The 23,488-nt window shown below is 43.1% G+C and overlaps 1 protein-coding gene across 1 annotated transcript in view; it reads left to right on the top strand.

Annotated features, from left to right (window-relative positions):
- Positions 1-23,488, top strand: part of LOC137646990 (RNA N6-adenosine-methyltransferase mettl16) — a 570,608-nt gene that overhangs the window by 211,067 nt on the left and 336,053 nt on the right. The window contains exon 4 of the mRNA XM_068380072.1: positions 14,012-14,160. Within this exon, the coding sequence (XP_068236173.1) occupies positions 14,012-14,160 (149 nt within the window). The remainder of the gene's footprint in view (positions 1-14,011; positions 14,161-23,488) is intronic.

Below are 23,488 nucleotides of genomic sequence, written 5' to 3'. Positions count from 1 at the left end.
AGAAACGCATTCACCTTACCAATGGCATGGTCTGTATCACAAAGATGCTGCTTGTAAACGTTATAGACGGGTTTTGTCCTAAAATGTTATGAGCTCTGAGTCACCTCTATGAGGAGAAGGAGAGGAATTCCATGAGTGGTATAGGAACTATACCGCAGTCACGAACGAGATCCTTACAACCTCCTTTTACCCTCCTAGGACTAGCGAAGTATGCTAAACCTAAGGAGCTAGCTCTTTTATTGTTTTCCTGAGGTATGGCCTCAATATAATCACTGGCGTGAAAATGAGGAGTCAATGAAAGGTATATGACCTAGTGGGTCTCAGTCAGGAATGGGAGTCTAATGCACTCCCTTGGGCCATCCAGGGTTGGCGAAACTTGCTGTACCCTTGGGGCTAGGTAATAATCTTCCTCGAGGTATGTCCTCAAGTAATTACTGGTGTTACGGTCTTGATTACAAAGCGGCAGGTTTCCAGTAGGAGGGTTGAAATCTGAGGTTCAAGCTGTCTAGAACAAAATTGGATGTTACTTGGTTTCTCACCGTAAGCAAGAGACATTAAAAGGCCCATAGGGTACATCTCTTTTGGTCGAGGGCCACACTGGAAGAGATCTGTCTTTGAGATCAGGAGAAGATCTGCACTTTTAGGTGTCCTAGGTCTTTGAGGGAGGAACCGAAGGAAGCTACCTGTCCCGTACAGGGCTGTATTTCCCCACTACGGGTAAATTAGTTCAAACTCTGTGGAGAGCAACGATTGCCTAAGCCTAAGAGCGTGATTCCCTTCACTGGCAATTTTGATTGCATGACTGGACTTGCACCCTCGAGAAGAGAAAACAGACTTCACTCAACCCTCACCACAGAGCATCTAGTTATAAAGGAAGTCTGAAATGGGTTCTCCGAAGTCGTAGACAAGCGACGGAATGTGACCTGTTTTTCTGGCAAGATGAGTCTTGCCGACGAAGCTAGACTGATGTGCTAGTTGAGTCTCTTAATGAGACAAGTCCGACTACAAGTTTGCACAGAAGTGGGGAGAAGCCATCTACATCCTTTCTTGGAGAAGATTGCTCGCAAATGGGAATCCAACAGGTGACCTCAGTCCTTCTGCAGAAAGAAGATGATCAATGTTTGTCATTGATATTCCACTTCCCGAAGGAAGACCTCTAAAACAGAGGCCGTAGGAGGAAGACTCCTGCAGAATTAATATTACTATTATTATTATTATTATTATTATTATTATTATTATTATTATTATTAATTGCTAAGCTACAAACCTAGTTGGAGAAGCAGGATGCTATAAGCCCATGGGCTCCAACAGGGAAAATAGCCCAGTGAAGGAAGGAAAAAAGTAAATAAAATATTTTATGAAGAGTAACAACATTGAAATTAATATCTCATATATAAACTATAAAAACTTTGACAAAACAAGAGGAAGAGAAATACGATAGAATAGTGTGCACGAGTGTACCCTCAAGCAATAGAACTCTAACCCAAGACAGTGAAAGACCATGGTACAGAGGCTATGGCACTACCCAAGACTAGAGAACAATGGTTTTATTTTGGAGTGTCCTTCTCCTAGAGGAGCTGCTCACCATGGCTAAATAGTCTCTTCTACCTGTACCTAGAGGAAAGTGGCCACTGAACAATTATAGTGCAGTAGTTAACCCATTGTGTGAATTTTATAAAATCCAAATCCGTGGAGAAGATATCCCAAAGGGGAGACCATGTAGAAGCAAGGACTGTTTCCCGCAAACGGGAAGCCGCCAAATCACTGTCATTCCCTGGTACTTTCCCGAGAGAAGAGGGAGCCTACTAGGGCATTAAGAGACAGTATCCTTCGTGCTCTGATCATAGTCCTAAGGACATGTGGTACTGTTTGTGGCCTCACCCCCACCCCTTCTTTTATTTGATGCCTCTATAGAAAGCGTCCAATCCAGGAAAAACTAGGAGATCGGCCGGCTCCCTGGGAGAGATTCTCGTCTGGCAGTCTTTTATCAGGACCATTTCTTGCTCTTGTCTCATAGAGAACGAAGGGAAGGACGATCCTTAGTGTGGAAGGACCTGGGACCCGGCTAGTCCTTCAGAGTTCACATTCGACGGGGACTGATGTGGTCTTGTCGAACCTGCTGAAGTTTCTATAGGCTGATGAGTCCCAGTCTACAGATATCCACCCGTATTGGATATGACCTACGTGTCTTTCCTTCGATTACTAGAATTTTCGGATCGAGGTAAACTGAAGAATATATCTTGCAGGAGTTCAAAACTTTTATCAGTCAGTAGCCCGAGGTCTTCAAGACGAAGGCCGATCCTATACCGATCCTATACGCTCGTATGACAAGGTTTGAAGGTTAAACTCCTCTCACGCGTAGAGGCTAAAAGAAGAGACTTGTGATCAACGAAGCTCAGCGGTATCCTGGAGTACCGCGTCTTCCTATGAAATCGGAAGTTCTAATCACGAGGAAGAAGAGAGAGAACGCTTCCCATTTCCTGAATGATGATGGACGATACAAGGAAGTATCTTCTGTAGCTAAAATGTGGACACACTTTCCTTTGCGCAAAAGACATGAGCCGATTATTTCTAGCTCGTGGAAGGGGTTTTCCCCGGAGGAAGTAATACTGTATATTCTTTCCCAAACATTCTGGCCTAAGGAAGAGCTCTGGTTACGAGGGAAAGTCATCGTTCGACTTCATGAACAAGACTGAGTTTCATGAAGTGTAGGCAATAAAATGTTTCCCCGGAACGGATGCAGATGGAGGTTGAATGTGTTCCCACTAAGGTCCGAGGGCATAAGGGCCAATGGAAATTGGGAGAACACAAAATTCCAACAATTTCTGTTCTTCTTGTTGGTCACCCATCTAGGGGTGACCCGAATTGTAGGAAGAAAATGTCTATAGCAGTTGCTTAGACAGCACTGAATTTCATTCTCTAAGAGGTGTGGCGGGATGTTGCAAAACAACCCCCACACCCTTGATCACACTAACTGACAAATATCTCCTCTGCACAAACTTTCCCCTTACATTATCAACTGGACTCTTGGACAGAAGGAAAATGAAAACAAAACATAACCTTAAAACTATATTCTCAAAAACTAACACTTAAAACTAGAATCAACTGCATCCAAAACTTAACACTAAATATACAATAAACACCATTCAAATAAACCAAAAAAAACTATCAAAACTTAACATTAACCTCACACCACCAACACCAAAAATAGATATGCATATATAATATATATATTATGGACACTACAGTCGTCCACACACTACCAACTGTCTTTTGCAGCCCACTACCAACTGTCTTTTGCAGCCCACTACCAACTGTCTTTTGCAGCCCACTACCACAGCTTTGTGGTCAACAATCCACTGGGTGGCAATTTGCCACAACTGTCTCGGTGATTAGGGTGGTACTTATGATCATCATCATCATCATCAATCGGAAATAAACGGGCCAGGTTATCAACAATCGTCAATCCAAAGAGCAGTCTTAATGCAATCTCTTACAGGCCAGGTCGTCAACTAAAGATCGGCATTCAAAAAAATAACTCTCCAAAGGAGGAATCACGGCCTGCCAAAATAAAAAAAGAAAAACACTTATGAACACTCCTAACTAACTGAACTATCGCACTATAATCAAAGATAAATAATAAATTGTTCCTATCATTCACAATCACGACAAGCAAAGATAAACAAAACTGTACTTACTCAGAATATAAATAATCACTTCCTCGCTGGTAATACGAAAATAATAAATCCAGCGTTCACACAACTGACGGTTACAGCAGTCAAATCAAAATAAGCATTCACCCAAGACATTCACCACTGTCGTAACCTAACTAAAACATAAACAAACAATCTCATTTATACCAACAGTGTTTCTCACCACAAACGATCGATACACTAACTACTTTCGCTCGCTAACACAATCTCTCTCTCTCTCTCTCTCTCTCTCTCTCTCTCTCTCTCTCTCTCTCTCTCTCTCTCTCTCTCTCTCTCACAGGATTTGGCAAAAAAACAAAAATTAAAATAAAGCAAAAATAAATCCTCCACATTCCTCCCCCCTTACTTTGCCAAATCCTTCTCACACAACACTTACATTATTTTTTTCATAACCCAGTCGCAGTCGGGAACGGGACCTCTACTCCGAGTAACTGGGCCCCCATATACTCTCTCATTCACTTCTTCCTGATCACAATCATTCGCTACATTAACACTATTCCTATCTAAATCCCTATCATCTAATATATCATGTACAATCATATCTACCTCGTTCTCATCTGGCCCTAAAATTACACTCATTTCTGTAAACAGTTCATCCATTTCATCAAAAACATTCTCAACTTTAGCAAAAGATTCATTCATACTACTAATCACTCTCCTATCTCTCACTCTCGCATTCGTCATCCTTTCTTTTACATCATCTAATGGAAAACCACACACACTATAGGTATCATTCATACTCAGCCATGATTCATCTGTATTAACACATTTATCTTCCATACACAGTTTGTACATTTACACCCTTGTCATACTTATTTCTATTCTCACCTTTACTTATAAAATTTTCCCTTCTTTCACCCTTACTTAAAGCTCTCGTATCCTTCCTTTTCATATATTCTACTAACACCAAATGTTTACCTTCCAGACCGAAGTCCTCATACATACTAGGTTCACACTTGTTCCTTTTCAACCATTTACTCATCCCATTCTCTTGGATATACTCAGGTACCTCTTTCCATTTACGCAACTGGTTGTGGTGGGCCCTAATTTTTTCCACAATATCACCCACACACAACTTACCCAAAACGTAACTTAATCCACTCGAACCAACTTCTAACACCTCATATGGACCTTCAAACTTATCACGCACCTTATTTATATTCATTCTACCCTTTTCAATTACTTCTTTAATCACTCTCTCGCCAACTTTAAAGCTTTCAAACCTCTCATTTGCTTTCCTCCACACATCTCTATCATCCTCAGACACACCCAACCTCGGTCTTACTATCTTTTCAAAATTTAACACAAACTTACATGGAGACATACCCGTACTCTTATGCACTGTTGCATTATAAGCCCACAACGCTCTACCAACATACAAATCCCAATCATTATCACATGTACTCATCATTCGCAAAATTTCAGTTAATGTTCTTACAGTCCTTTCAGTCAACCCATTTGCACTTGGCATATAAGGAGTCGAATACACATGTTCAATACCCCATTCTCTTAACATCTGCTCAAACTCCCATCCAACAAACTCAGGGCCATTATCACTTAACATTCTCACAGGCTTACACACACATCGGCAACATCACTTGACCAACCATTCTTGCAACAGTCTCACTCCGTTTATCCTTGATGGGTATTGCATAGGTAAATTTACTCATGTGATCAACCATAACAATCATTCCCACATGTCTTCTCGCAGTCACAGGCAACGAAACACAATCAATCACAAACATCTCAAATGGTTCTTTCATACGTAATCTCAAAACAGGCGGATTAGCATGCACTCTCTGATACTTCCCTTTCTGGCAATCTTCACACGTAGTCGCTACATCCTTACATATCTGACTCAACCCAGGTGTAAACAATCTCTCACGCATGCATTCCCATAATTTATTCTTACCCATATGCCCATATCTGTCATGCACTAACATACACATACATACTGCTGCATGCATCGGAAACACAGGAACATATATATCTTCATCCATTCCTTTATGTAGAAAATAAACAATATTCTTACACACAATAAGTCTCTTACTAACTTTCTTATACACCTCTAAATCAGACGGCCATTCTTCTACCTCAATACTATTCAACATACATTCACGTAACCTTTTAATTTCCACACATTCATCTTGCATATCTTCTACCTCCTCTTTAGTCATTAGATCATCCTCACTCCTCGTAATATCAACCATGCCAACAAAATTCGCCATAAATACACTATTATCTTCTATCACAACTACTTCACATCCATTCTTCAGAAGCAAACCACTACCAATATCAACTGATAAATCATGCAATCTTAAAAAGTCAATTCCTATCAAAAAACAACTAGGCATCTCATTCTCTCCCATTACAATAAAATTATGTTCCACCTCCATTCCACCCCAGTTTTACTTTTAAACGCACTTCTTCCCAAACTAGCAAACTTCCTTTACCTATCCCATGAATTCTCACACTCGTACATTGCCTTTTCACTTCCCAATTGTACCGCTCTATTTCCTTAATAACAGACATATTCACTAATGACACTTGCACACCTGTATCAATTAAACTACAGTATTCATTCTCATTTATACCCACATACGTCATCATTCTTCCTTTTACACCATGCATACAAATGTTTACTCTCCTATCAATAGGGTCATCCTTGTCACACCCATGGTCATCTTCGCTATCTTCTATGCTCATACCACTCGGATTCAAGTCACTCGGACAATCCTCCTTTTCACTCAACAACTTGCAACATCTTTCATTACATTGTAACCTCAATATATACTCCCTTTCAGTCTCTTTATTTGCTCGGTACTGCATCGGACGATTCCACCCAAAATACAAATAAACAGTGACACCATACAACATACTTACTACCAACAATACTTTTGATAACAATTCACCCTCAAGCACACTATCCTCCTCCTTATATGCCATTTCTTTCGATACTTCATTCCTAACACTCATTCTAAGCTCATCTACACTAGCAGGTATATCCCTATTCAAACCCTTCAATTTAAACTTATTTAACCCACACAAAATACATTTATACACCATGTCATCCCCTTCAAAACTTTTTACCACCACTAAATCTTCCGGCAACCTTTCAAAATTACCATCATTCTCACTACTATCTTCTATCTTACCATGCATTCTTGACATCGCATCTGCTATCACGTTCTTACTCCCAGGTATTCTAGCTTAAAGTCAAATTCATTCAAATCCTCTATTGTCCTCGCAACTCTAGCATTCACAGACTCTTTCCTAATCATGTACACTAGGGGCTGATGGTCAGTACGCACAATAAATTTCACACCATACAAAAATACCTTCAACGCTTTCACGCAAAACCGTATCGCAGCCAACTCCTTTTCAATCGTGGAATACTTTCGCTCAGCCTTATTAAATGCTTTACTTACATACGCTATCACTCTCAACTGTTCATCTCCACTCATTCTTTGCATTTGAACCAAGCAACCACCCATGCTAATCCCACTAGCGTCCGTATATAACTCTAGCATACTCGCATGCTCACTATAGTCGGGAAAGGCCAAAGTGACGTCTCTCGCAGCCTCTTCTTTCAACTTTTCAAACGCTTCAATCATACGTTCATCCCATTTCAGTCTCGTACTATTTCTCTTACTTGTCCACTCATTCAAAGGCTTCCCTATTCCCGAACAATCTCTGACATACTTCCGACCAAATTCAATCAACCCAAGAAAACCTCTCAACTCACGCACCGTATGAGGACGTGGAAACTCTCTCACCTTACTCACAAACTTTTCACTCTTCCTTATACCCGATTCACTTACCACATGCCCAAGAAATTCCACCTCCCCGGCCAACCATGTACACTTTTCCAGGTTAACTTTCACACCAACTTCTATCAACCGTTCTAATACTGCTTCAAGCAACTGCATGTGTTCCTCAACAGTCTCACTAGCAATCAAAATATCATCTATAAAAACAGTCACCTTCTGTCAATCAAACCCAGCCAAAACTACATTCATCGCCCTCTGGAAGGCAGCAGGCGCATTAGCAAGGCCAAAACTTAATCTTTTAAACTGATAATGACAATTTCTACTTGAAAATGCCGTAATGGGCCTGCTCCCCTCTGCCAGAGGCATCTGGTAATAGCCCCTAACTAAATCTAACTTTGTAAAAACTTTCATACCATGCATCTTATACACACAGTCAGACACTACATTCATCGGAAAACGTTCGTTAACAGTTACTTCATTCACCTTCCTATAATCAATACACATACGTAAACTTCCATCCGGCTTTCTTACAGGTACAATAGGGCTATTCCAGGCACTCTCACTCCTTTCTATTACACCCATTTGCTCTAACTCCTGGCACTGCTCTTCTATTTCTCTGGCATTAGGCGGAGAAAAATGTCGGGGACGCTGATATATGGGGGTATCATTACTAAGAACCATCTTAAATTCAGGCAGCTTTGATCCCCCACAATCCTCGTCACCACGACTCAAAACTCTCCGTCTATCCCATAACATTCTATGCAATTGTTCCTTTTCTCCCTCACTTATATTCTCATCTACATTAATTCTTTCTTTCAAACTTTCATAGTCCCAATCGTCATCCTGCTTTATCTTACCCGTCATAACACGTCTCAATTTAACATACCTTTCATCCTCTACATTGACCAACGTATACATACATCCCATGCAATCACCCTCACGTATACCCCGTATTCTCTTCCTCCTTACAGTCGGCAACAAGCTCACATACACCTTCGGCTCCTGCAAATTCAAAATACCATCATACACATGCACACTTGTTTTCACCAAATTACTTGCTTCCGAACCTTCCACTACATATTCACAATTGTCACTATTGGCAATTCCCAGACTATTCGGCCATGCAACTTTTACACTGACAACCTCACTCGCATCTCTTGACAATTTAACACCTTCTTTTGCTATTAACGGCACACCTTTCCATACCTTCGTACATACACTACTATCTTCTTTCAAATAAAATTCCCAACAAAATTTACCCGTAACTTTCATCGCTATCATATTTACACTAGGATGTACAATCATACCGCATTTTTTCAAGAAGTTATAACCTAACAACACATCGTATTTGTCATTTACTCCCTCAACCACATAAAAATCATTATCTTCCATCATCAGCCCCCCAATCATAACATTTTCACGTAACTTTCCTTGCACAGACATACTTAAATTACCGATACCTTTCACTTCACCTTTACACCCCCTAAATTCACAGACATCCCTTACCTTATCGTATGCATTCCTAAACATTAAATTGACACCACAACCAGTATCAATCAGACCAACTAGCTCTATTCCATTAAAATTTACTTTTGCACTCATGCAGTCATAAGCTCTTTCGCCCATCACGTCCTCATGCAATAAACCTTCATGAACATGCATCACATTCACTCCGCACACACTCGAGGACTCACCCAGCTGAACCCTCTTACACTCTAGTTTCCCGAACATCCTGGCTGATTTACTCCCTTCTTCCTACATACCCTAGCTACATGCCCAACTGCACCACATTCAATACACTTACCCCGAGGCTCCTTGCAATTCTAGCATAATGACCATCCTTACCACAATTGTCGCAAATCACATTTGTACGATTACTCCGGCATCCACTCGCTATGTGCCCAGTTAAACCACACCGATAACATTTAACCCCTTTCTCTTTCTTACACTCGCTAATACGATGCCCTGTCTCTCCACACCCGAAACATGCTCCTAACGCCCATCTACACTCATTCTTTTTATGCCCTACTTTCCCACACCTATAACACTTCTCTTCACGGGCACAACTACCTGACCTGCCTCGCTGCGCACTAGCACTCCTATCCCTCCAAACCTGATTCCCTTGCCTAAACCCTTCATTTGTCCTTACAGGTATTCCCACATTACTCGCCCTGACACTCCTATCTACTACACTATCAGCTACCCTCATCGGTCCTCTCATAACAGCATCTCTAAAACTAACAAATTCTGGCACACTTTCCGCCATTCCACTTCTTACACTCACAGATTTACTTTCTTTCATACATCTATCTAACTCATAATCCTCAACTATCTCTAGTATATCATCCCATGTCAATCTCTCTTGTGTCCACCTCATTTTCTCCTTCCGTTTCAAATTAATAAACTCAGCAACATTCTCAGGTACTGTTGCCAAAAACTTCCTCATCAACTCTTTATTCTCATTTATACCTTCATCCCCATACTTCTTCCTAGCTAACGTTTCCAACCTACATACGTACATTGATATACGTAGCTTCTCCTGCACTCATCCTTGCCTCATCAAAATCATTCTTACGCTTATACCTAACACTCCCTTTTATACGTTTTACCTGCTCAATTATTCTCTTTTTCACACTTTCATAATCAACGTCACCTACACTCATTATCACTCCATACATTGTCAACAAATACCCAGTGAAATATTCTCCTAACTCCCTAGCCCAAACTCTCTTACTATCACCATACTTTTCCTGACAATACCTCTCATACTCCTTGAAAAATTCATATACATCCCTACTTCTATGCTCATTGAACCTTTCACACCGAGGTACCTCTCTCATAAATACAGTCTTACACACATCACGTTCATTCTCACTGTTATCATCACTGCTACCTTCCCTCTTGTTTCCTACTTCCTCGCTAGAATATAAAGAATCTAATTCCACACTCATACTCCTATCCTTGATCATACTCTTTCTAGCCCTTTTCTTACTCACCACTTTCACCCATTCACGATCATCCTTGCTATCATCCTGACACTTTTTCTTCTCTTTCTTCACATCACTTTTACCTTTCTTCTCATTCTTCCTATTACATTTCTGTTCATCCTTACTATTCCTAATTCCCTTATCTTCAATCTCACTATCACTATTACTATTACTATCACTATCACTTCCTTTCCCATTATCACCTACCTTAACCTTCTCTTCCACTATCAACCCATTACCCGTAGCAGAGGCCACTCCTCCGACTGCGCCTTCACCCATGAAAGTTTTCATCATTCCCATTACTCTCCCCATCATAGCTTCCATTCTTTTCTCCATTCGTTCTTCATTCTCTCGCATCCTCATCTCAACACCCTCTTCCACTCTCTCTACAGTTCCTTGAATTTCCCTCAGTTTCCTATGCATCTCCTCATTCTCACACCTTAACCACTTATTCTCTTGCAACAATTTCTCTTTCTCTACAGACAACTTCTCCTCACGCTCCTTAATCAACCGCAATTCCTCCTTCAGTAACTTGTTCTGCTCTTCCATTTTCATCAACCTTAATCTAATTTCTTATCCTAATGCAGTCCTTTGTCCAAGAGTCTACCTTCAATCCCACCTCGGCAGTCCCTGTTCGGGCGCCAAAATAATGTGGAGGGATGTTGCAAAACAACCCCCACACCCTTGATCACACTAACTGACAAATGTCTCCTCTGCACAAATTTTCCCCTTACGTCATCAACTGGACTCTTGGACAGAAGGAAAATGAAAACAAAACATAACCTTAAAACTATATTCTCAAAAACTAACACTTAAAACTAGAATCAACTGCATCCAAAACTTAACACTAAATATACAATAAACACCATTCAAATAAACCAAAAAAAACTATCAAAACTTAACATTAACCTCACACCACCAACACCAAAAATAGATATGCATATATAATATATATATTATGGACACTACAGTCGTCCACACACTACCAACTGTCTTTTGCAGCCCACTACCACAGCTTTGTGGTCAACAATCCACTGGGTGGCAATTTGCCACAACTGTCTCGGTGATTAGGGTGGTACTTATGATCATCATCATCATCATCATCATCATCATCAATCGGAAGTAAACGGGCCAGGTTATCAACAATCGTCAATCCAAAGAGCAGTCTTAATACAATCTCTTACAGGCCAGGTCGTCAACTAAAGATCGGCATTCAAAAAAATAACTCTCCAAAGGAGGAATCACGGCCTGCCAAAATAAAAAAAGAAAAACACTTATGAACACTCCTAACTAACTGAACTATCGCACTATAATCAAAGATAAATAATAAATTGTTCCTATCATTCACAATCACGACAAGCAAAGATAAACAAAACTGTACTTACTCAGAATATAAATAATCACTTCCTCGCTGGTAATACAAAAATAATAAATCCAGCGTTCACACAACTGACAGTTACAGCAGTCAAATCAAAATAAGCATTCACCCAAGACATTCACCACTGTCGTAACTTAACTAAAACATAAACAAACAATCTCATTTATACCAACAGTGTTTCTCACCACAAACGATCGATACACTAACTACTTTCGCTCGCTAACACAATCTCTCTCTCTCTCTCTCTCTCTCTCTCTCTCTCTCTCTCTCTCTCAGGATTTGGCAAAAAAACAAAAATTAGAATAAAGCAAAAATAAATCCTCCACAGAGGGAAAGAATAGCAGTAACCTCATGTGGTTGTTTCTCCCACTGGAGGTTGAGGAACAGATTCAAAGCATCTGCCACCCCTACCACATCCAAAATGCAATTAGCTCAAGGAGGCAGCCTAACTAGCATAGTTCCTATTCAAGCATAGTTGGGTCGTGAGCAGCCCTATACTATGGGACAATAAGGGAAATGGTAGCAACTGGCAGCAACCTGGTTCCTGAGGCAATTTGCTCGTAAGCCTTCCTGTAGTATGAACAAAGTGTAAGTGAAAACATGTATGTTCATGAGAGATGAATTCCTGTGAGTGTGCCGGATTGAATGCATAAACCAGGCCTCCTTTATGCGGATCCCTCTGATCTCACAGAAGGCCAGAAAACTTCAGGAACCCAAGAAGCCGTTTGTGATACACAAACAAGAACCTGAAAGAGCAATGGGTACTGAGCTTTGCGCTAGCGTATTATCCCCATCATCGAAGAATTCATATCACAGCGCACACGTCTGGTGACATATTTCTGGTGGAAGAGAGTTGCAAATCGAGTGATTTCCTATCCTTGGAACATCAAGTAACGATACCAAGTATTTCAGTGGTCTGTATTGACTGTTTGAGTAGCTTATAGTAGGCTACTGTTCACCATAAATTTAAGAAAAGAAGTACTCTGTCTGATAACGTCATATTTTTGGTGGAAGGTGAGCCTGCAAATCTAGTGATTTCCTTTCGATACTTTACCGAGTAATATTACTGTATTCGCATTATTGAGAGAGAGAGAGAGAGAGAGAGAGAGAGAGAGAGAGAGAGAGAGAGAGAGAGAGAGAGAGAGAGAGAGAGAGAGAGAGAATTAATTTTAAATTGAGTAGGAAATTTAAAAGAAAATATCACAAAATTAATTCTAAAAGTTTGCAACAAGTAGCAAATATTTGATTGATCGATGGATTTCACAACCTAACGTTAGAATGTACTGTAAATACGTACTGTAGGTGTATTTGTAATATTTATTATCAATATGATGGATTTATTAATATTATTATTATTATTATTATTATTATTATTATTTTGTGGTGGTTGCTAACATGGTGTGGCCAAACGAGACAATTTTTTTCAAGTAATGTATTAAAGCATGAAGATTCTAAAGCTGCCAGGTTTCGCTGAGCATCCCTTCAGCCCGAGTCGGTTGCAGTTGAGTGACCGACTGTTTTCTTAACAATTCATCCTTTGGGAAGAAGTACAGGGAAAATATTTTCACCTCCTGTATTTGAGCACCACGGTGTAACATGCCTGCTAGGTATTGCAATGCATAAATTTTTAAACAGTCTATATAAAGTCACTTTTTCAACAAGCAAAATCTTCTGTTCTAGCAAACCTAGATTGTTTACATCTGCTTTTTGCCGAAGTATCTCTGTAACGTCGCAGGTACTTCTTGCCCAAGGGGCCCAAACGTAACGACACATTTATGGCTCTAAAATAAATAAATACAGTACTAGATACCACGGCAGTTGATCAAAAACTAACCCTATCACTTTGTTTCTGCTGTGGTAACTCTCGTTAATAAAAAGAAGTATTTATCATGTCAGACCACCTTTAAAGGTACAGCTTAACAAAGAGTTGGAATAGTTCCTTAGTTTGGCAATTAGAAAAGAATATTAAACTTCTATTAAAGAATATTTTGGATACAGATACAACAATAGATCAGCCCATAGTAAATCATCATTGGCACTTTAAACCAAATGGAAAACATAAGAATGGTTTCTTATGAAATCAATTGGCAGTGTGATCTTTCTTGAAAAAGTTTAATGGAATTGAAATGTTTGCTAGAGAATAAAAATGAATTCTTTTTTCAGGATGTGGAGCTTCTTGCATATATCCTCTCCTAGCAGCTAAACAAAATGGATGGTACATGCTAGCTACTGAAGCTGATGAAATTAACTTTGATTGCGCAGTTTCAAATGTCAAGAACAATAGTATGGAAAATCATATTGTTATACGAAAGGTAAGATTAATGTGATGTTCTTCAATACTACTCCCTTACTCATATTTCTGCCAATGATGAAATCCAAGTCACAGCCAATTTTCAATATTAAACTTACCCGATAATCATGTAGCTGTCAACTCCGTTGCCCGACAGAATTCTATGGAGGGATACGCCAGCTATCACAATACTAGAAGGGGGTGTACTTACCAGTGCCACCTGTGGCCAGGTACTCAAGTACTTCTTGTTGACACCTCCTCAATTATTCCTCTGTCGTGCTTCCGGCAAGACGTTCTGGGATACGCTTATGATCTTCGAGTTTGTTCACGGCTAATTGGTGAAGTATTCTCTCTGATTTCGGCTGTCGCTTTACTGGAAACCTTCTTATATTAGCTAGATAGCTTTTATATAGTCCTGATTAACGGTTAACGATCTTTTGCTTGATTTTGGAAACCCCTTTGGCTAACTCTTTGGATTCAAGATGTCTGACATTTCGCAAGCCCCCTCCCATAGACGATGTAGGTCTTGCAATAGGCGTATTCCGAAGGCCTCGGTAGATCCTCACACCGCTTGTTCCGACTGTAGGGACAGGCCCTGTCAGTTAGAAAATCGATGTGAGGAATGCGCCGGACTTTCGGAACTGGAATTTGTCCGTCTTTTAAAATACTCATCTAAGTTAGAGAGAGGTAGAGTTAGGAGGAGTTCTTCTCACTCTTCACTTTTTTCCTCACCTCATGATCCCCTACCTTTTCCTACCCCTGTAGTGGCTACCCCCGAACCTACTGTTTGCCCTCCGCCTGATATGTCTGTTGTTTTGCGTGCTATTCAGGCCTTAGGCGATAAAGTAGAGTCAGTGGTAAGTGACCATAAGTCTCTGATGGCCGAAGTCAAGGAACTTAAGGTCAAGAGTGCAGTGGGTGGAATTAGTGCCAGTGCTGTGACGAGTGCTAGTGTCAGTGCAGTGCCAAGTGCTAGTGTCAGTGCCAGTGTGGTGCGTGAGGATACTTCTGTGCGAGCCAGTCGTCCTCCCAGTCCGGGACCTCTTGCAAGCTCCCAAGCCCAGGGGAGAAGCAATGTCGAAGGGCATAAGGGTTCGGCAGGCCTTGTTAGGCGCACAGAAGTATCCTCGGTGGTTGCGGGCGTGTCTTCCAAAGACCGTCACTCCCACCTGCAGACGATTGAGCCCGTCTTTTTCTCGTCCGCTGATCATCTGTCAGGGAAGCGAGTGCTCAGCCAGGTTGCAGTCATTGGCTCAGCTCTGACTCGCCTCAGTCATCTGTCGACTGCACTCCGCCCAAGAGGAGTAAGGTTCTGCCACAACAGAGCTCGACTGTTAAGGCTTTACCTCAGCCTACTGTAGTTTCTGCCGACCCTAAGTGGACTCTACTACAGTCCATGCAAGCACAGCTTTCGGACTTGATGCGTGAGTGTCGGGCTGAGAGTGTTGCGCCTCCGCCTCCGCCTACACTCCCTCCGCCTGCGCTCGCTCCGCCTGCGCTCGCTCCGCCTGCGCTTGCTCCGCCTGATCGCAGTACCACCTGCCAGGCGTACGATGTTGAGCCACGGTCTGAGTTTGCTGTTCCCAGTGGTGTTCAGCCTCCGCCTTCTTTAAGGCAACCTTTGCTATGGGATCAGGAGGATTATACCTCTCTTCCTCCGCCTCCCCTTGCTGCTCCACCAGTGGTGCAACACTCGGTTGAGGTACAACAACCTCTCCCGTCCATGAGTCAGTCTCCTCAGCTCTCGCTGCAGCGAGCTCAACCATCCTCAAGGCAAGCTCCACTACACCTTGGCCTTGCGTCTCAGGAGCCTCAGCTTGCGAGACATTTACCTTGTTCTGCGCAGCCTCAACCTCATCACGCTCCGCTCACACCACAGGAACAGGAACTTGCTACTCCGCTTCCACCAACCGCTCAGCAAGTGCAATCCTTGGGTTCAACCACTCATGCTAGGAGTCAGCCTCCTCCACCCATGCGCCTTCCTTCTGCTTCGTCTTTTATTCAGCCTTTGCAGTCTGAGCCTCAGGTTCTCCCTCAACAGTTACTTGAAGAGGAAACCACTAATATTGTTCCTACTCGTTCTGACTCTGCTGTTCAGCATTCTTGTCCGATATCTTCGCTACACTCTGGTGATGAGGCGTCTGATGATGAGGAGGCTCTGCTTAGGGAGGTTTATCCAGACCACTTTGTCTCTGCTATTCCCCGCTCTCCGCCATCTGAGTTTTCGCTGGGCATACAACAAGCTAAGTCCTCCTATACTAAGCTAGTCCTAGCAAGGTCCTCTAAGAGAGCATTAAGGATCTTAGGGGAGTGGCTGCAGACTAAGCAACACCTTGGCAAAACTTCTTTCATGTTCCCGCCGACTAAGCTCACTTCGAAAGCGAGCGTTTGGTATGCCACAGGAGAAGCACCAGGCTTGGGAGTACCTGCCTCTGCCCAGGCTGACTTCTCAAGTCTGGTAGACTCGCCTCGGAGAACTGCAATGAGGCGCTCTAAGGTTTGCTGGACCTTCTCAGACCTTGATCACTTACTGAAAGGACTGTTTAGAGCATTTGAGATGTTCAACTTTCTTGACTGGTGCCTGGGGGCCCTCAGCAAGAAAACCTCTCCTGCGGACAAGGATTCTGCCATGCTATTAATGTCCTGCATGGATAAGGCCATTAGGGATGGATCTGGTGAGCTTGCGTCGATGTTTGTATCAGGGGTTTTGAAGAAAAGGGAACAGCTGTGTACCTTCCTTTCCTCCAGCATTACACCTTGCCAAAGGTCACAACTCCTTTTTGCTCCGCTCTCGAAGTTCCTCTTCCCCGAAGAGCTGGTTAAGGACTTGTCTGCTGCCCTGATACAAAAGGACACACACGATCTTGTAGCCTCATCGGCTCGTAAGTCTAAGGTTGCTACCTCAGTCCCCAAGACTTATCGCTCCCCAGTGGCTGATACCCCTGCTACGAGGTTCATTCCGCCCTTTCGTGGTAGAGCCCCCAGCCGAGGAAGCTCCCGTCCAGACTCTTACAGGAGCAAGTCCAGGAAAGGCTCCAGGACATCTAAAGGAAAAAACTGACTCTCCGCATCTCCAGACAGCAGTAGGAGCCAGACTCAAGATCTTCTGGCGAGCCTGGGAGAAGAGAGGTGCAGACGCCCAGTCTGTCAGTTGGCTGAGGAACGGTTACAGGATTCCATTCTGCCTCAAACCACCTCTGACCACATCGCCCATCAACCTCTCTCCCAACTACAAAGAAGAGGACAAGAGGCTAGCATTGCACCAGGAGGTGTCGCTACTTGTGCAGAAGAAGGCAGTGGTTATAGTCCGGGACCATCAATCCCCGGGCTTCTACAACCGTCTCTTTCTTGTGGCCAAGAAGACAGGAGGTTGGAGACCGGTGCTGGACGTCAGCGCGCTCAACGCGTATGTCACCAAGCAGACGTTCACGATGGAGACGACGAAGTCGGTCTTAGCAGCGGTCAGGCAGGAGGACTGGATGGTCTCGTTGGACTTGAAAGATGCCTACTTTCACGTTCCTATTCATCCAGACTCCCAACCTTTCCTGAGATTCGTTTTTGGAAAGGTTGTCTACCAGTTCCAAGCCCTGTGTTTTGGCCTAAGCACAGCTCCTATGGTCTTTACTCATCTGATGAGGAATATAGCAAAATTCCTACACTTATCGGACATCAGAGCCTCCCTCTACTTAGACGACTGGCTGTTGAGAGCCTCCACGAGTCGTCGCTGTCTGGAGAATCTCAATTGGACTTTAGACTTAATCAGAGAACTGGGTCTATTAGTCAACATAGAAAAGTCTCAACTCATTCCCTCCCAATCCATTGTGTACCTGGGAATGGAGATTCGGAGTCAGGATTTTCGGGCTTTTCCATCGGCCCCCAGGATAAGCCAAGCCCTAGAGTGCATCATGAGCATGCTGAAGAGGAGCAGTTGCTCGGTGAGACAGTGGATGAGTCTCACAGGGACCCTTTCATCACTGGCCCTGTTCGTCGAGCTAGGGAGACTCCACCTCCGCCCTCTTCAATTCCATCTTGCAGCTCATTGGGACAAGGGTTCGACTCTCGAAGCAGTCTCTATCCCAATCTCCCAAGAGATGAAGACCACTCTCCTGTGGTGGAAGCACAACCTCCTTCTCAGGGAGGGTCTATCGTTGGCTATTCAGACCCCCAATCTTCATCTCTTCTCAGATGCATCGGACTCGGGCTGGGGTGCGACCTTGAACGGACGGGAATGCTCGGGAACGTGGAACGAAGAACAGGGATTACTCCACATCAACTGCAAGGAGCTACTAGCAGTTCATTTAGCCCTGTTGAACTTCAAGTCCCTCCTGCTAGGCAAAGTGGTGGAGGTGAACTCAGACAATACCACAGCCTTGGCTTACATCTCCAAGCAAGGAGGGACCCATTCGAGGAGCCTATACGAGATCGCAAGGGACCTCCTCATTTGTTCAAGAGGTCTAAACCTCACTCTGGTCACGAGGTTCATTCAGGGCGATATGAACGTCTCAGCAGATCGCCTAAGCAGAAGGAATCAGGTCATTCCCACGGAATGGACCCTCCACAAGAGTGTGTGCAACAGACTTTGGACCTTGTGGGGTCAACCTACCATAGATCTGTTTGCCACCTCCATAACCAAGAGACTTCCGCTGTACTGTTCCCCTGTTCCAGACCCTGCAGCAGTTCATGTGGATGCTTTTCTACTGAACTGGTCCCATCTCGACCTGTACGCATTCCCACCGTTCAAGATAATAAACAAAGTTCTGCAAAAATTCATCTCGCACGAAGGGACACGGCTGACGCTGGTTGCTCCCCTTTGGCCTGCAAGAGAATGGTTCACAGAGGTACTTCAATGGCTAGTCGACATCCCCAGGACTCTACCTCTAAGAGTGGACCTTCTACGTCAACCTCACGTAGACAGGTTGCACCCAAACCTCCACGCTCTTCGGCTGACTGCCTTCAGACTGTCGAAAGATTCGCTAGAGCTAGAGGCTTTTCGAAGGAGGCAGCCAGTGCGATTGCCAGAGCGAGAAGGGTTTCCACTCGTAGAGTCTACCAGTCTAAGTGGGAGGTCTTCCGAAGCTGGTGTAGAGCCAATTCAATATCCTCTACCAATACCTCTGTGACCCAAATAGCTGACTTCCTTCTACATCTTAGGAATAAGAGATCCCTTTCAGCCCCTACGATTAAAGGGTATAGGAGTATGTTGGCTTCAGTTCTCCGCCACAGAGGTTTGGACCTTTCTTCCAACAAGGACCTTCAAGACATTCTTAAGTCTTTTGAGACGTCTAAAGAGCGTCGTCTATCCACTCCAGGCTGGAACCTAGACGTAGTCTTAAGGTTCCTTATGTCACCTAGGTTCGAACCTCTCCAGTCAGCTTCCTTCAAGGACCTTACCCTCAAGACTCTTTTTCTCGTCTGCCTTGCAACAGCTAAGAGAGTCAGTGAGGTTCATGCCTTCAGCAAGAACATTGGTTTCACGACCGAATCTGCAACATGTTCTTTTCAGCTCGGATTCCTAGCAAAGAACGAACTTCCTTCACGTCCTTGGCCTAGATCGTTTGAAATACCTAGCCTCTCCAACATGGTAGGTAACGAACTAGAGAGAGTTCTTTGCCCTGTCAGAGCTCTCAAATTTTATCTTAAGAGGTCTAAACCTCTTCGAGGACAGTCAGAAGCCTTATGGTGTGCCATCAAGAAACCTTCGAGGCCCATGTCCAAGAATGGGGTTTCGTATTATATAAGGCTTCTGATTAGAGAAGCCCACTCTCACTTAAAGGAGGAAGACCTTGCATTGCTGAAGGTAAGGACCCACGAAGTAAGAGCCGTAGCTACTTCGATGGCCTTTAATAAAAACCGTTCTCTGCAGAGCATAATGGATGCAACCTATTGGAGGAGCAAGTCAGTGTTTGCATCATTTTATCTTAAAGATGTCCAGTCTCTTTACGAGAACTGCTACACCCTGGGACCATTCGTAGCAGCGAGTGCAGTAGTAGGTGAGGGCTCAGCCACTACATTCCCTTAATCCCATAACCTTTTTTAACCTTTCTCTTGAATGCTTTTATTGTTGTTTTTATGGTTGTTACGGTAGGCTAAGAAGCCTTCCGCATCCTTTTGATTTGGCGGGTGGTCTATTCATTCTTGAGAAGCGCCTGGGTTAGAGGTTTTGTAGAGGTCCTTTAGTAGGGGTTGCAACCCCATATACTTTGGCACCTTTGGGTTGATTCAGCCTCCAAGAGGAACGCTGCGCTCAGTAAGGAAGACGAACTTAAAAAAGAGGCAGAGTAACGGTTCAATTCGACTTCCTTACCAGGTACTTATTATTTCATTGTTATTTGAGATAACTGTTATATGAAATATGGGATACTTAGCTATCCTTTAATCTTGTACACTGGTTTTCACCCACCCCCCTGGGTGTGAATCAGCTACATGATTATCGGGTAAGTTTAATATTGAAAAATGTTATTTTTATTAGTAAAATAAATTTTTGAATATACTTACCCGATAATCATGATTTAATCGACCCTCCCTTCCTCCCCATAGAGAACCAGTGGACCGAGGAATAATTGAGGAGGTGTCAACAAGAAGTACTTGAGTACCTGGCCACAGGTGGCGCTGGTAAGTACACCCCCTTCTAGTATTGTGATAGCTGGCGTATCCCTCCATAGAATTCTGTCGGGCAACGGAGTTGACAGCTACATGATTATCGGGTAAGTATATTCAAAAATTTATTTTACTAATAAAAATAACATTTTTATTTATAAAGATTAAGAGATCTTTGTATTTGTGTATGCTTAGTCATGAATATGATCTCTCTCTCTCTCTCTCTCTCTCTCTCTCTCTCTCTCTCTCTCTCTCTATATATATATATATATATATATATATATATATATATATATATAAGGGATTTTGACGAAGGAAAAATCTATTTCTGGGCGAGAGACCTGTGCCGCCCAGTGAAATACTCCCAGAGCACTATTTCTAAGGAATATAACTGCTATATATTACCAGAGAAAAAAAGCATAGGAATGCCAGGTTGAACCCAGCTCGCTCACCTATATAAGGTGTCGGTATAATATACTGGGGCGTGATAATTCACAACCAGAGGTCTCGCACTATTTAGATATCTCCTCTTCAAAATCCCCGCCACAGCGAGGTGCCGATCAACACTACTACCACTAACCCAACCCACGCCAGTGACGTCACTCCTCATAGCACCCAAGGTTTGGGGCCCATGTTGGGAGGGAAGTCAAGGGAGGGTTCACTGGGCGGCACAGGTCTCTCGCCCAGAAATAGATTTTTCCTTCGTCAAAATCCCTTTTCTGGGCTCCGAGCTGTGCCGCCCAGTGAAATAGTACCAGAGAAATGGTCCCAAATCTTTGAACAATACCTGAGGAAGTAAAATAAAATCCAAAATAACAGGTAAGAGGATAGCAAGACATAGTTGATTAAGGTTCACTATGTTCAGGAGGAATCACATTCCCTGCTGCCACTGTAGCAAATATAAGGCTTCCAGAGGTTCTAAGCAGTGGTGTTTAAATACTGCTGGAGACTTCCAGCCTGTATATTTAGTAAGTCCAGTGAAGTTCATAGTAATTAACTGAGGTAGCTACAGCTTATATATCATGGACGTGAGGGAGTGATGTGGGAATGATTCTAGGTAGCCCGTTAATGAAATGCAGAATCTTCTGTCTGAGTCCTTTCAGGATGATGGTTCTTCACCTTCTCTAATGGGTAAGGGCCCTGAGGACTGAACGGGAGATATGTTTAAGTAGGCTTCCAGAGTGTTTACTGGACATAAAGATGGGTCCTGCGGAAGTGGGACAATCTTCCAGGGGAACCGTCTGTCCTGGGGGTCCTCATTTTCGCTAAAAATCTTTTGTCAGGGGAAAGGAGTACTTCCCCTGACGAGAGAAATTCAATATGACCTGGATCTCTAGACAAGGCTGAAAGTTCTGATATTCTGGCGCCAGAAGTCAGGTTCATTAAGAACAAGGATTTCCTAACCAATGGAATATAATGGCAAGTCCCGTTAAGAGTGTCTGAAGCCAACTTAAGTACGTCATTCAGAAACCAGGAAACTGAGCTAGGGTGAGTTGATGGTTTCAATCTGGTGAAGGTTCTCGGGATGGATGAGAAGTATGAATCTGTAAGGGCAATATTAAAACCAATTGTAAAACCTTCAAGGCTTACTTAATTTGTGGTAATAGTACAAGTCGCTAAGTCTGATTCAAATAAAATTCTGAAGAAGGTTACTGTCAGAATCATAGTCATCGTCTCAACCTTTGAGTCCCTTAAAAACTGGCAAGTTTCATAACAGCCGAATCATACTGTCGAAGGGTGGATCCCCTCTTATCTGATTCTAAAAATAACGTATTTGAGGATCAATATCTGCACCTCTTGAGCTGCAAATTTCATAAAGTCCATAAAGGTAGGGCATTCTGAATTTGAGGAAGCTAACACACTGCAAGTTGTACTGCTTGTGTTAGTATTGGATTGGTGATCTGTCGAGGTGGAGACCCAGTTCCACCAGAAGGGGAAACCCGTTGTGCTTGGGCCAGATGGGGGCTACTAGAGCAACTTGGCCTTTGAAAGTCCTGAGCTTGTCTAACACTTTCATCGACAGATTTATTGGTGGGAATAGGTAAATTCTCTCCCAAGTGTTCCAGACTAATGATATTGCGTCTGTGGCGTAAGCCCGAGGATCCGGGCTGGGAGCTACGTAGCACTCTAGTTTGTAGTTGGACTCTGTTGCAAACAGATCTATCTGGAGATCCGGAATCTGAGAAAGAATCCAACTGAAGGACTTTGGGTCTAGTGACCACTCCGACTGCAGCGGAGTTGTCCTCGAAAGTGCGTCCGCCACTATCTATCTAGAAGAAACCTGTTAAGGAGGTGTCTGTGTAAATGACGAGCTTGGGGGTGGATATTGTAAGGAAACGGATTTGCCAGATTTTGACCTTTGTCCATGGTTGAATTCTTTTCTTCAGAATTGGTTGGAGTCGAGCCCTTTGTCTCGATATTACTCTTTTTCCTGGAGCACCATACTCGGCTTATATCTTTCAGTCTGGCCTTCAGTAGTATATCTGTTACTGAGGCAAACTGGAGGGCACCCAGGATTCTCTCTGCTTGGGGACTAAGCCCATCGAACCTTGAGGCTCTGATTGACCCTAGCAGCTCCACCGACGACGTTGTTGACTAAATCCTCAGGGAATAGAGTCAGGGCTCATGTCTGATAGTGGCCTCAGACAAGACATGCGTACAGCAACGACGTCTGGCCGCAAAAAAGTCGTAGGAATCAGACAGTAAGGTTTGAAGTAATGACTTCGTCAAGACCTTAAAAGGTGGTTCTTCTT

Source organism: Palaemon carinicauda, chromosome 9 (assembly GCF_036898095.1).
Source record: "Palaemon carinicauda isolate YSFRI2023 chromosome 9, ASM3689809v2, whole genome shotgun sequence".
NCBI classification, from domain to species: domain Eukaryota; kingdom Metazoa; phylum Arthropoda; class Malacostraca; order Decapoda; family Palaemonidae; genus Palaemon; species Palaemon carinicauda.
This window is presented reverse-complemented; position numbering and strand designations above follow the sequence as displayed.